At 36.7% G+C, this 13,733-nt stretch overlaps 1 protein-coding gene across 3 annotated transcripts; it reads left to right on the forward strand.

The window, feature by feature from the left end:
• Window positions 1-10,758: 10,758 nt before the first annotated feature.
• RIN4 (RPM1 interacting protein 4) lies at window positions 10,759-13,521 on the forward strand. Of its 3 annotated transcripts, none has more exons than XM_078973557.1 (4): window positions 10,759-10,978; window positions 11,616-12,125; window positions 12,590-12,775; window positions 13,261-13,521. In XM_078973557.1, exons 1-4 carry the CDS (start codon window positions 10,973-10,975, stop codon window positions 13,288-13,290), a joined length of 732 nt encoding a protein of 243 aa, XP_078829683.1. In that variant the 5' UTR covers window positions 10,759-10,972; the 3' UTR covers window positions 13,291-13,521. The 3 variants fall into 3 exon arrangements, with proteins under 3 accessions (XP_078829683.1, XP_078829682.1, XP_078829684.1); XM_078973556.1 differs by having other exon boundaries at window positions 10,765-10,978; window positions 11,613-12,125; XM_078973558.1 differs by having other exon boundaries at window positions 10,766-10,978; window positions 11,613-12,125; window positions 13,264-13,521.
• Window positions 13,522-13,733: the final 212 nt, after the last annotated feature.

Consider the following 13,733-nt stretch of genomic DNA (forward strand, 5'->3'; position numbering starts at 1 on the left):
GTTCACCATAAGAATAACAAAGATATTCGTCATAAAAGGCATAAGTGTAATTTGGAATTGATTAAAGGGTTTAGATCAATAGCAGAACGAATAACAAGAATCATGTAGGCAGAGAGATAAAAGTTTCTCCATTCTAAGAAGAAGGGAGAGTACCTTTTATGCTTTATGATAGGTCTTAATGATTAAGAACCATATCTCAATTGATCCTCTAAGTGAGTCTTGGTACAATTGTATGTCCAAGAAGAGGAATCAAAGATTGATGAAATGGTCAAATCAAGAAGACAATCATACTTCGTTCGAAAACAAATCTTAAAGTCAAGATTGTGACATTGAGTGAACAAGGTTTATAACATTCATGAATTGTGGAAAGTTGTGATGTCTTGGATAAGACAAAGACCAACTAAGACCAAAATTATGAAGTGTTTTGTTTTGATATAAGCTACACTAACTCTTGAATATTTGTTTATCAAGAAATGTTTTGATAAGAGAATCGTATATGTCAAGGAGTCAGTGGGAGTCTTAATAGTCTTGAAAAGTCTCAAGAACAAATCAAATAAGCCTTCTCGATCATCACTAGCACACGAGTTCAGGTTTACAACCTATCGTGAAGACATTATTTTGTTTCTGTGCCAGTCCAATCGAGTTAATTATGCATATGAGTCCTATGATTTCTCATTTGAATGCATAAAAGGCAAGGACCTTGATCAATGGAAAGTACATTGATAGGAAAAAGGTGAGCTGCTTAACTACTTGGAAGACGTGGTGGGCAGTTGTGCTACCATAAGGCAAGAAATCAAGATTAATAAAGTTCGATCCATATGAGTTTGAATTTGTCGTAAACTTTGGTTTTAACAAATTCACATGGATAGGAACACATACACTGTTTAAATCTAAGTGTCATAAGATTTCCTCCTTCATGAAAATGATTGTGAGAAAATGCTTTCACTAAGAAAGATTTTAAAAGATAGTGGTTGTAAAATTGCATTCTCGAATTCGATCATGGTTACGGCATCCCTTTCCATAATTTGAATTGTGAGGTTTGGCAATTAGTCTTAATTGTTAAGACACACATATGAACTATCTAAGGCAAAAGTGTATAAGTTCAAGAAGGCTTGATAAAAGATTATCAAAGCACTAAGTATTAGAAACATGAACTTAAGAAATTCAATAAGGATTGTTTTTCTAAAAGTTAAGATGTTTATGAATATATGTCGAAGCTAGTGGGAGCATAAGTGTTATGTTTTATAATAATCATCATGATAGTGGGAGCATAAATGTTATGATTGTATGATTATTAAGGCAAGTATTGCATAGTTGGCAATATTAATTATAGAAAACAAGAGTCATACTTTGCAAAGTTGTAAGAGTTGAAAGGTTGTTTTGCTAAAATTAAGGGAGAGAATATTATGCTTCATTTCAAATCTAAAGGATTAGGTTGTGAAATGTTAATAAATTTAGTCAAAGGTACATAGTGTGTTCTTAAAATTTCGATTATGATTACGGCATTCCTCTTCACAATTCGAATTTTGAGAACATAGCAAATAAAACATTGTGCATCATGTCCCATACGCTTCGGGTATAGGATCGGTTGCAAATGCTTTAATGTTTGACCATTCTAAAATTTTCCAAATGTCTAGCGCATTTAGAGGAAAAAAAGACTAGAATCGGTTTTGACTAAAATAATTAAACAACTGTCAAAGAACAATCCAAAGTTCAACGAGGATTGGTTGCTTGTGAGTAGTTGGAAGCATGGTATTAATGGACCATATTGACATTATGATGAATAGAAAAGATTCTATTAAGAAATGAGTTGTCATATGGAAAATATGGGAGCGTGTCCATATTGGGAAGTAAATATTGAAAATCTATGACTAGATTAGAAACCTTTATGCAAAAGGATGTTCAAAGGAATGTACTTTGAGTTAGAGACATCGTATCTAAGGAATTGTCTTATAACAATCTCCGATAGAGGACTTTGTAATATCATTCGCAATAGTCTTTGAGACTTTGGTGAGTGACATTACAAAAGGATCGTTGCATAAAATGTTAGAATCTAGTAGATTCTATAAGTAACAAGAATTTGATATTCTTACACTTAAGAAAATGGATTTGGATTTGTAAAATGAGAATGATTGGAAATGTGTTCAATTTGTCTATTTCACAAAAGTAAGAACCATAGGTAAACATTGTGTGCATGCTAGGAGCATGGGACAAGTGTAATAATTCAAGTAAGAAGTTGATTACCCGAAACGACAAATAATGAGTAATCGATATGGTGATAAATAAAACGTGTTTCGTTTATACTCAAAGGTTTGAGGCCATATGGGATTAGTATTATTCTTGTGTTTCACCTTGCATGTTTTGACTTCCAGAATAATTGAGTTTATTAAGAATAATCGAATTATTCAAACGGGCCACAGTCGTTCATATGTTGGAAGTAGATATGAATGAAGATTGTCGTGAATTGGTGTGTGGATTGTCTAAAAGAGTATTAGACATAAGCAAATGTTTGCTGCAACGTTCATGAGTGCTTATGAATATGATTTGAGCATTGGATTAAACCCACGCTCACTTGGATCACTATCTCGAGTGATTAGTGAGACGATAACATCTTATATTCTTGAAACCGAGATGTGTGAGTTGTATCTTGCTGATCGGTTGCACATTGATAATATGTAAACGCACCAGTAACTTGGTGTTATAAAACATATTGTTGTGTGTGATTTGGTTAGTGAGTGCAAGCAAGCATTGTATCAAAGTTTATCCGTTCCTTTTATCCAAAGTAGGATAAAAGCGATATCTTTGGGCCCCTCGATGGTTTAGTGATGACATACGTAAATGCTCGGCCGGGCTAGGGCTAATTTGATTTGTTCAGTTAGTATGTCGTCATAAATCGGAAATCGAGAAGTAGTACAAAGAGAATGATTTTGAAATCATATCTCATACGATATCTAGAATGGAGGAATATATGATCCCTTATCTAAGGACACGCGTATCTGATATGATCAGAGTTGACAGCGGCTTTGGAAAGCTACGATTGCAGATCGGGATCGGAAGTCATACGCAGAATAGTTGTTAGACTTATCCAAGTGGGAGACTGTTGGATTAGTGTCTAAGTCCATAACTATTTTGGTATGTACTTGACCCGATGGTGCATGGTCCTTTTGGGTTGCCTTCACCAAAGCAACTTGATAGGATGAATTATGGAGAGTAAGGATTAAATATGATTTATTAATATATTATGGGAATAATATATTAAAGGAGAAATCATATTGTTTAATTAATATTAGTCAATAATTAATTGGTAATTAGTTTTGTGACTAAAAGAGATTAATTAAACTTAAGGGACTGGAATTGTAATTATAAGATAATTGCAATTTGGGCCATGGATTGCCTTGTATTAAGGGATGGACGAATTCTAATGGGAAACCCATAAGGAAATCGTCCATGGGCTTAATTAAAGGAGTCTATGGGTTGCTTAGGGCTTAAGCATCCAAATTAGGGTTTCCTTGTTAGATAACCCTAATAGCCCAACTATATAAAGACCCCTTAAGGCTCAAAAACGTGGCTAAGCTTCTTGTAAGGGTTTTTACACGTTTTTGGCAGCCTCCATCCTCTCTCCTCTTCATCCTCTTGCTTATGGTGTTTGTGAGCCATTAGAGGAGTGACACTTGTGACTCTAAGCCTTCCAAAGTCAATTCAAGGAGGAATTGGGATTGTTATTGCTACATAACAATCAAGGTAACACTATAAACTTATTCTCATGTTAATATGATTATATGTATGCTAGAATTAGGGTTTATAGTCTTGGATTTAAAGCATATACAATAGAGAAACCTAGATCCAAGCATTAGGGTTTGTATGAGCACATAGGATGTCTTATGACCAAAACCCAACATTATGCTGGTAAAGAAATAATCATCATCTAAGTGGAAGCATGACTATTATGGCAAGTATTGCAAGTTAGCAATATTAATTATAGAAAACAAGAGTTATACTTTGCAAAGTTGTAAGAGTTGAAAAGTTGTTTTGCTATAATTAAGGGAAAGAATATTGTACTTCGTTTCATAATCTAAAGCTTAGATTGAGAAATTTTAATAAATTTAGTCAAAAGATACATAGTGAATTCTTAAATTTCGATTATGATTATGGCGTCTCTTTTCATAGATCAAATTGTAAGAACGTGACACGTAAAATATTATGACAGAAGATTGATAGAGTATCGTATCTTTATGTAAGACATTATGCATCGTGTCCCATACGCTTCGAGTATAGGACCGATTGCAAATGCTATAATATTTGACCATTTAAAGATTTTCCAAATGTCTAGCGCATTAAGAGGGAAAGGGGACTAGAACTGGTTTTGACTGAAATAATTATACAACTATCAAAGGACGATCCAAATTTCGCTGAGGATCAGTCGCTTGTGAGTAGTTGGAAGTATGGTATTGAATGGACCATATTGACATTATTACGAATAGATAAGATTCTATTAAGAATGAGTTGTCACATGGTAAATATGGAAATTTTTCCATAACTGGGAATTGTAAATTAAGAATTTAGAAAATTTTATGCAAAAGCATGTTCAAAGGAATGTACTTTGAGTGGGAGACATCACATCTATAGAATTGTTCTGTAACAATTTTGATAGAGTACCTTGTGATTTCGATGGCCGAATCTTTGTGAATTTTGTGCTGTAACTTCACAAGAGAATTATTGCATAAAATATTAGAATTTGATATATTATATAAGTGGCAAGAATTTGATGTTCTTATGATAAGAACTGGGAATTGTGAAATGAGTATGATTGAAAATTTGATATATTTCACAAAGTATAGACCATAGGAAACCAAAGTGTGCATGCTTGGAGCATGGGACAATTGTGGTTATAATTCGAGTTATAAAGTTGATATCTGAAACGTTAAACAATGGATAATGAGTAATCAATATGGTGATTAAATAAAGGTGTTTTATTTATACTCAAAGGTTTGGGACCATATAGGATTAGTATTATTTTGTTTCTCTTTGCATGTTTTGACTTCCAAAATAATTGAGTTTATTAAGAATAATCGAATTATTCAAACGGTCCACAATCGGTCATACGTTGGAAGTAGGTATGAAAGAAGACTGTCATGAATTGGTTTGTAGGTTGTCTAAAGCGTATTAGACATAGAAAAGGTTTGCTGCAACGTTCATGAGTGCTTATGAATATGATTTTGAGGATTGGAATAAACCCACGCTCACTTGAATTGCTTCATGGATTTTATCACGAGCGATTGGTGAGACGATAATATCTTGTTTTCTTGAAACCGAGATGTGTAAGTTGTATCTTGCGAATCGGTTGCACATTGATAATATGTAAACGCACTAGTAACTTGGTGTTATAAAACTTATTGTTGTGTGTGATTTGGTGAGTGAGTGCAAGCAAGCATTGAGTCGAAGTTTATCCATTCCTTTTACCCAAAGTGGGATAAAAGCGATATATGTGGCCCCTCGATGATTTAGTGATGACAAACCCTAATCCCAACCCTATATAAAGACCCCTAAGGCCTTAGGATTTCATCAACTTGATCCCTAGAGTGTCTAAGAACAATTTCTACCTCCTTCCTTCTCTCTCTATAGTCTCTCCAATTGCTTGTGATGTTTGTGAGCCATTAGAGGCACTACACTTGTGGTGCTTGCTTTCAAGACTTAGGGTTTGAAGATTTAAGTTGTTGTTACAATATAACAACAAGAGGTATGTAATCTAACCTTCTTGGTTAATTTCGAAAATAATAATCATCAACATGGTTTTATTATGTGTTCATAATGTTGTGTATCTAATAGTGAAAACATAGATCCAATTATAGGGTTGCATGCACACATAGGATTGTTTGTATAAAACCCATCAGTGTTGTAAGATTGCGATGGTGTCGTAGCATTCATCAGTTCGAGGTAGACTATTATTAGAGATGTTCACGAGCATGGAGGAGGAATCAGTTCATGCCTTGGGCACGTCGGCCGGGATTGTTGAGGAGTATTCTATGTTTTAGGTTGAGGACTATCGGGGTCCGAGGCAGAGTTGGGCCTGAGTAGCTATTGATGGGTGGGACTCATGGGTGAGGCCCGTATGATTATGGAAATACAGGTTGGCCCGGCTAGACACCGTTGGGTCAAGGTATTAGATCTTGAGTTGTAGGATCAAGTGGGTGGTTAGTGTGTGATGCAGAGGGGTTTATAGGTTGGGTAGCATTGTTGTTTGGACTCTTGGGAACCTGGTGGTTGGACCTGGTTTGAGACTGGTAGTCTCAGAGATGGTTTAGAAATATTTATTTATCGGTCAAGTGAGGGGTTGTCGGGAATTAGAAGGTTTTGGTGTGAAATGCAAGTGTAAATTTATGGATCTCGGGTTCTGAGTTGAGTATCAACTTGTTTTTTGGGTAAGATCTCGAATTGGGTATCGCGAGTGTTTTGTGCAGAATTTTCATTTAAATGGAATAAGAATTGGGGTATTTGTATGTCGAGGGCATCAATCACAAGGTTAAAGGGTAATGGATGGGTTTAGTTTTGATGATAGATCGAGCCATTGTGTTGTGTATTGGGATGGTTCTATATGTGGAAGGGTCACAATATGTTTGGAATTAGAAGATGGTAGGTCATTGGAGATCGGGTATGATATGAGACTACAGTTGATCATGTGGAATTACTTTAGCAGTAGATTTGGTGACAAGATGTTTTGGGTAATTATCGCCAGATAAGGTTCCTCTTGGGAGTTGCGTGGGGTGGTTGTTTATGTGTATCTTTCAACTCAGAAACTAGGTAGGAGTCCGGTGTGTTAGATAGTTGGCAGACAAGTTGGGACCAGAAAGCCCTCAACTGCTTTTGGAAAGCATCCAGGGAGCATCAAGAGGAGCCGGAGTGGTTCCAGTGATTTGGAATTTATGTGTGGAGTCGTTTGTTATCCAGGTCTTATGCTAAGTCGATTGCAGTGGGATTAAATAATATCATAGTGGTTGATTAGGCTCTATTTCTCAGCTCTCATTTGAGTCTAACCGTTGCAGGGATGAATCTTCTACTCAAAGGATTATTTGATCCTTTGTCACGTATAAGTGTGCTGTAGGGATATTGGGTTTGTGATTCTGTTTGCTAGTGGGAACCTCAAGTTATCAGAAGTTGAGTAGTTAGTTGGCAGATAAGTGCAATAGATTCAACAATGATTCAGTATGGGCAATTTTTCAGGGAGTCAGACTATCTCGAGACTTCAGATTTCATATTGAGTATAGGTGATTACATTGCAAGGGATTCATCCAACTTCGGGTTGTAGAACCCTATGATGGTTGATTTTGGTTGCCTTGGGAAGTCAGGGGTATACTTGGGGTTGTTGTCATGTTACTCAAGTTGTAGGGCGTACCAGAGATGGCATGGAAGGATTTCGAGGACAAAATATAATTTAAGTGGGGGAGAGTTGTAATGCCTTGTTTCGAATCGTTCCAATTTTAGGAATGGTGATCATGGATTGAGTATTGGCAAGCTTCAGATCCTTGATGAATTGAGTTTTGGATTCATTTGGAGTTGGATAATGTAATTTGGATGCTCGAGTATTCAGTTTGAGTTTTGGAGTCAAAGGGCATTTTGGTAATTTTTTAGCTCGGGCTTTTATAGAAAGTGAAGGTTCATTCGGGATATCTTATGGAAAGTATTATTTGATAATAGTATGGAGTTTCTTGATACCTTTTCATGGATATATAGATGGTCAAAATCGGAGTTGTATTGAGAAAGTTATGGTCTTCGGATGAATTAGGGTTTGGGGAAAACCCTAGTATGCAGGGGTTACTAGGGTGGTACGCGGGGTGTACTGATGCGAAGCCAAGTAGGCAAGGTGTAGTGAGGAGTATGTGTGGCGTAGTGCGAAGATGGATCAGGGTGCAAGACCTTGTACGCTGGGTGTACGAGGAGGTATGCAGAGCGTACAAGGGGCAGATGGAAACCCTAATTTTTAGGGATGTACCTATATAAGCTTAATGTTAGCCTCTTTCCTTCACTCCTAAGTCAACCTCCACCCTCTTTAAAACCCTAAATTGACCTTGTATCCTCTTGGAGGTGTTATTAAGCTATTGGGAGGCTTTGATGCTCATTTTTTCCATTGGGAAGGAAAGAAGAGAAGTTGGAAGTTGTTTGGCTTGGTGGGAAAGCTTTGGATCCAAAATCATCACCTTGTGGGGAAGCTTTTTGAGGTAACAATTTTGCATCTTGGCTTATGTATGATTAGATCTCATAATGGATAGCTTATTATGATTTTGGTCTTCTTTTTGAGATTATGAATGAGTTAGGATGTTTAAGGGCTCATCAGTTCTGATTTATGTGTGTTTTGGTATCCTTGAGCATAAAGGTGCAAGATTTATGGGTATTATGTAGTCATGCATGCATTAAGGCAACCAATAAGTCCCTTTTAAGCTTAAGAGCTTCTTTTAGGCATGTATAAACGTAAAGTTGGCAACTTTATACGATATTCTAGCTCAAGGAGGTCAGATCTATGGTTTAGAAAGCTTTGTCTTAATGGAATAAATAAGAATCATGTTAAGGCTGAATAACATGAGTAAGATGGATGTACAAGTAGGTACGCGTAACGTAGAATCCTCTAAGAGAGTACGTTGCACGTACGTGCCTGTACGCCCCGCGTACTCGGTCTGGGTGGGTTTTGTGTATTTAGGCTTTGGTTTGGGCTACCCTTTGGGCTTGGCTGCTTGGGGTTTGTTGGGCCATCTTAGAATGTGTTTTTTGGATTAGGGATAAGTAATGGGATTTAAGGTAAGGCCCAAATAAGGGTTTGGGCCCAATTTGGAAAATTGGGCCACAAGTGGGATTTGGATGATTATTGGTTTGTGGGCCTTTATAACTGATTGTTTAGGCTTTAGTCTTGGACTAAACGAGGTGAGGGGTAAAATGGTATTTTCTACCCCATATATGGATTATTGGATTCGGTTTGGAACCTAATTGTTAATTGGGTGTTAATTGTTTGATAGCATGGGGATTTTAGCCGATCAACAGTCATAAAGTTATTTGTGGGTCCAGCTATCGAGGTGAGTCTTCTCACTATATCCATGGGTCAAAGGCACCAATGCTGGCCCATTACGTGTTATGTGAAATGCTAGTTGTCTTTGTGATACTTTCATGGAAAAGCATGGGGGGATCCAATGGCATTTTAGGTAAACACCATAGGGGAGCCCATGACATTTAGATATCAGACCATGGGGGGGAGCCCATGGCATTCCATGTGAAGGCCTTGGGGGGAGCCCATGGCAACTATATTTACGTTGCATGATTTTTTGTGGTTGTATGTTATGTGGTATTTTTGTAGAACTCATGAAGCTTTGTGCTTACGATTTTTAGTTTCTGTTTCAGGTACCCCAGTTTTCAAATAGAAGTGCTCAGGATGATTGCAGAGCACACACCACATGTTTCCGCTTGCTGCAAATTACTCTGATTTGTCAATGTTTTGCTAAAACTTAGTTACGTTGGTTTATGGGAAAGATATGTATTAACGATTTATTAATCAAAAAACAAAAAAAATTATGTAAGGATTTTCGGGGCGTTACAATAAAACAGGAAGATGTGCACGATCACACCTTCGTTTTTCCACAATCCTCAGAAGTACCTGAAACAATAAACCAAAACTGTAAGTCAAAACTTTGTGAGTTCCCGCAAAGTACCAACACACTAGAAAATAAACAAAGCATGCAAATATGAGCCTTCAGCATGACTGAATCGCCACATAGGGCCTACAACCTATTTGGACCGCTCTACGAGTCTTCAGCCTGACTGGACCACCTCGCAGGGCCTACAGCCTAGCCAGACTGCCCTGGGTGTCTTGGCCTTCAACATAAAGCAAGACTACCTTAACCTAACCACAATATGTCAACATATGTAACAAACAAACATAAACACAAAACCAACAAGTACAAATAACCATGCAGATCTACTACTCAATTAAATGTTAGCATAGCACTATCCTATAACCAGGATAAATAATCTAGTGGGCTAGCATTGATGCCTTTAACCCACGAGTACAGTGAGGAAAACTCGCCTCTCAATCTGAAAAAGGTATCTGACAGAACACAGCTCCGAATGATAACTCGACTGGTCATCTAAACACGAAATAATGACCAATCTCAAATTCTACTCAAATTATCTAAAATACCCTTAGGTCAAACTTGATCAAAGGTCAAAGTCAACAAATTATCCAAGTCAATCCAGTTAGGTACGCTGGGCGTACTCATCTATACGCGGGGCGTACTCCGATTGACCCAAAAATCAGTACATGGATTGCATACGTGCATCGTACCGCTTGGTACACCCAACGTACGCACCTAGTCAACCTGTTTTCTCATTAAGAGCTTAATACATCAAGTCCTTACGTCCAAAGTCATATCCAAACCCCAAATGACGTCCTTGACCATAAAGTTTCCAACTTTATGGTCTTGCATGCCAACATATCAACTTTTTAAAAGGTGGACTAAAAGCGTGAACTCGAGTAAACCGTGAGGACCATTTCTGTGTGCAACTCTAGTAGGAATTTCGACGTTTCAAAAAAAAAAAGTACGAATATATCATTTCAACGATATCATGGTACCTTTTACCAATTATTTGTCGACACTGAATTTGATAAATAATCTATAGAGTAAATTTTATTTTCTAGAAAAAGAATAATGGTCAAAGATGACCGGTGGCGCCGGTCAACGGTTGATAAACAACTCGTCTTCTTTGAAGACGGTTTCTTCTTCATTCCTCCATTTTATTGCATCTCTCTCTCTCTCTCTCTCTCTCTCTCTCTCTCTCTCTCTCTCTCTCTCCTGAGCCTACGAACTCGCGAGGTGGGGGTAGTTTCAGGTCCTGTATTACTAAATTAAGGTTTCAAAATCGTTAGTATTTTTCTGTCAACTGCTGAAGAATTATTTCTGTTTCGGATATCTTTCAAGCTTCTTCTTAAATAGACATGGCGGTAAGCTTCTCTCCTTCCACATGAATCGTTCTTCTTCTAATCTCTCTATGTTTTCTCATAGGAATTGAGTTTTTGGTGAACTTTTGAATTAATATCTATGGATTCTTTGTATTGGCCTGATTATGATGTCTACATAATACTCTTAATTAATCAACTACCCTGCTTCTAGATTTGGCAATATTGAGGTAGTTAGAGAAACAATTCGATTTGGCTTCAATGCGTAATCGGGTTTTGATTTTGATTTTGATTTTGAAAAATACCAATTGAGTCATGAAAAGTCAAGAGTTGACTTTACTTCTGCGATGGGTGTTTTGTCAATGTCGCTGAAGAAATTTATCGTTGATATCATTGTTTGAGTCTAATGTTGAAGGGCTTATGATATGATTGAGAATTACTTAGAAATTTTACTTAGATCCTTGTTGATATTGATAATTTCCAAAATATATTGTTGCTGGGTTGACCTTCGTTGACGAACAGTAGTTCATGAGATATGTTAATGGTCGAACTTAAGAACAGGATTGAGGTTTATTGGCGTTAAACTGATGAAATTTTAGTGACAAATGGCTGATTGTTTGTTAGAAATTTCAACATTTGAATGTTATTTCAAGTAAAAACTGATGTGAAATTTCAACAGCAGCGTCCAACTGTACCAAAATTCGGCAACTGGGAAAGCGAAGATAATGTTCCTTATACGGTTTACTTTGACAAAGCTCGGAAGGGTAAAACCGGTGGGAAGATGATCAATCCAAACGATCCACAAGAAAACCCTGAAATGTTCGCCGATAAAACCCCTCCGACGCCTCCTCGCTCCAGACCTCAACCGGAAGAACCTGTCGGCAGGCGTGCGGTTCGGCCGAGCAGGGAAGAGAATGAGTATCAACAACCTAATGATACCGCCGGCCGGAGAACCTCTGGTGGTTCCGCCTATCAGCGCGGTGGTCAAGGGACGGCGGCAGGTCGTCCGGTGAAACAAAGTGCTGGATCTGAAAATAGCTTTGACCGGTCACCACTTCATCCCCATTATCAGGCAAAGGTCGCCGCCGGAAAAGGTAGCGGATCTCCGGCGTATGAAGGAAAGAATTCTTATGATAGTAGCCATGGGACTCCCTCTAGGTCAAGAATGAAAACTGCTCGTGGCGATGACTCTGTAAGCCTTTTGACTTATGTTTCGTTTTAAATTTTTAAATAAAGAGTTTTAAATTTACAATTTCATATCAAATTGATGTTGAAAACTTGAAATATTAGTTGGTTTGACATCAAAAGTCAAAATATTTTACCTACAATATGTATAATTGTATATTCTTACTTCTACCTGTTACTATTACTTTTTATAGAAAAAGTACGTAGTATGGATCTAGTGGGTAAACGTCGTTTTCTTACACGACATAACTATTTCATGTAATGCAAGATTTGTGTGGGAGTTGCTAAATTATAAAGACAAATTCTATAACATAGTATTTTCTATTTTTTTTATTTATTTATTGGAAATGATATATTTAAGAAATCTACCTATAAGAAAGTTTTATATTAAAAAGACATTGTTGTGATTGAATAAATTAATCAATGAAAGTTGGATGAATATAATAATAGAAATTTATGATTGACTCTCAGCCGGATAGAGGAGCTGCAGTTCCTAGGTTTGGTGAGTGGGATGAAAACAACCCTTCGTCTGCAGACAACTACACTCATATCTTCAACAAAGTACGCGAGGAACGTGTAACTGGATCACCCATGACTTCTAGTTCAGATGCAAGACCAAATTACAACATTCCACGTGACCAAAAACCCAATTTCAAGGTATGATATTTTCTTAATCATCTTTGCTTAATTTCTTTTATATGTTCCAACAATATATGGTTGGTTACAATGATTGTTGAAAACCTTGTGTTGCATATTATACTAGCAATCAATCCTTTTTCGATATATCTACTACTAAAAAAAATTGAATGCATATGGCCCATGAATTCTCGGCTGTTGCAAAGTCTTTATCCAATTTAAGTCCAACCAAGCCCTCATATCTAATCTAGATTTTTAATAAATAATCTGCGAACTTTACTTCTCTTTTTTTGAATAGACCAAATTGCCGTCCATGATAAAAGAAATCGTAATTTGAGTTTTTTTTTTTAATTTTTTTTTGGGACAGCTGAAATGATTTAATGTGTTATTTTATACCACAAATTTAGTTATTTAAATACGACTATTAACGATCAAAATTGAAAGGGGCAACTTTTATTCATGTTCGGGTTTCCATTTGGTTAACTTATTGTGGGTTTCTTTTGTAGCAGTGCTTCTGCTTCCCATGGTCGAAGTGAATAAAGATTTTGGAAGATTTGTTGTGAATAGCTCTAAAGGGCTAGATCTGTATATTCAGAGTTAGCTTCATATATGCATACATCACCACGTATTCTTTTCTTTCATATTTGCAAGTGTGATTTTGTTTTTCTTTTTGGGTGCAATTGTTTTTGCGACATGAGGATTTGATTTAATTTAATTTAATATGTTTGGTTGTAACGAAACAAGTATATATATTCTTTCATTTTCCATTTTTGCATGGTAATAAGAATGGAAACGGTCACACAGGGCAGGTACAAAGTGTTACAAACGTGTGTGAGAACTGAGAATGATTGGATGTGTATGGCTCAAAAGTCAAAACCCCGTTTCATTTCACTAGACTATAATGTTCCTTTCAATGTTTTCCACCAATTTACGTTGTGTATACAATTTAATCAATGTTTATTTGCAAAAAGCGAAAGAT

Source organism: Lactuca saligna, chromosome 9 (genome assembly GCF_052625555.1).
Source record: "Lactuca saligna cultivar CGN05327 chromosome 9, ASM5262555v1, whole genome shotgun sequence".
NCBI lineage: Eukaryota > Viridiplantae > Streptophyta > Magnoliopsida > Asterales > Asteraceae > Lactuca > Lactuca saligna.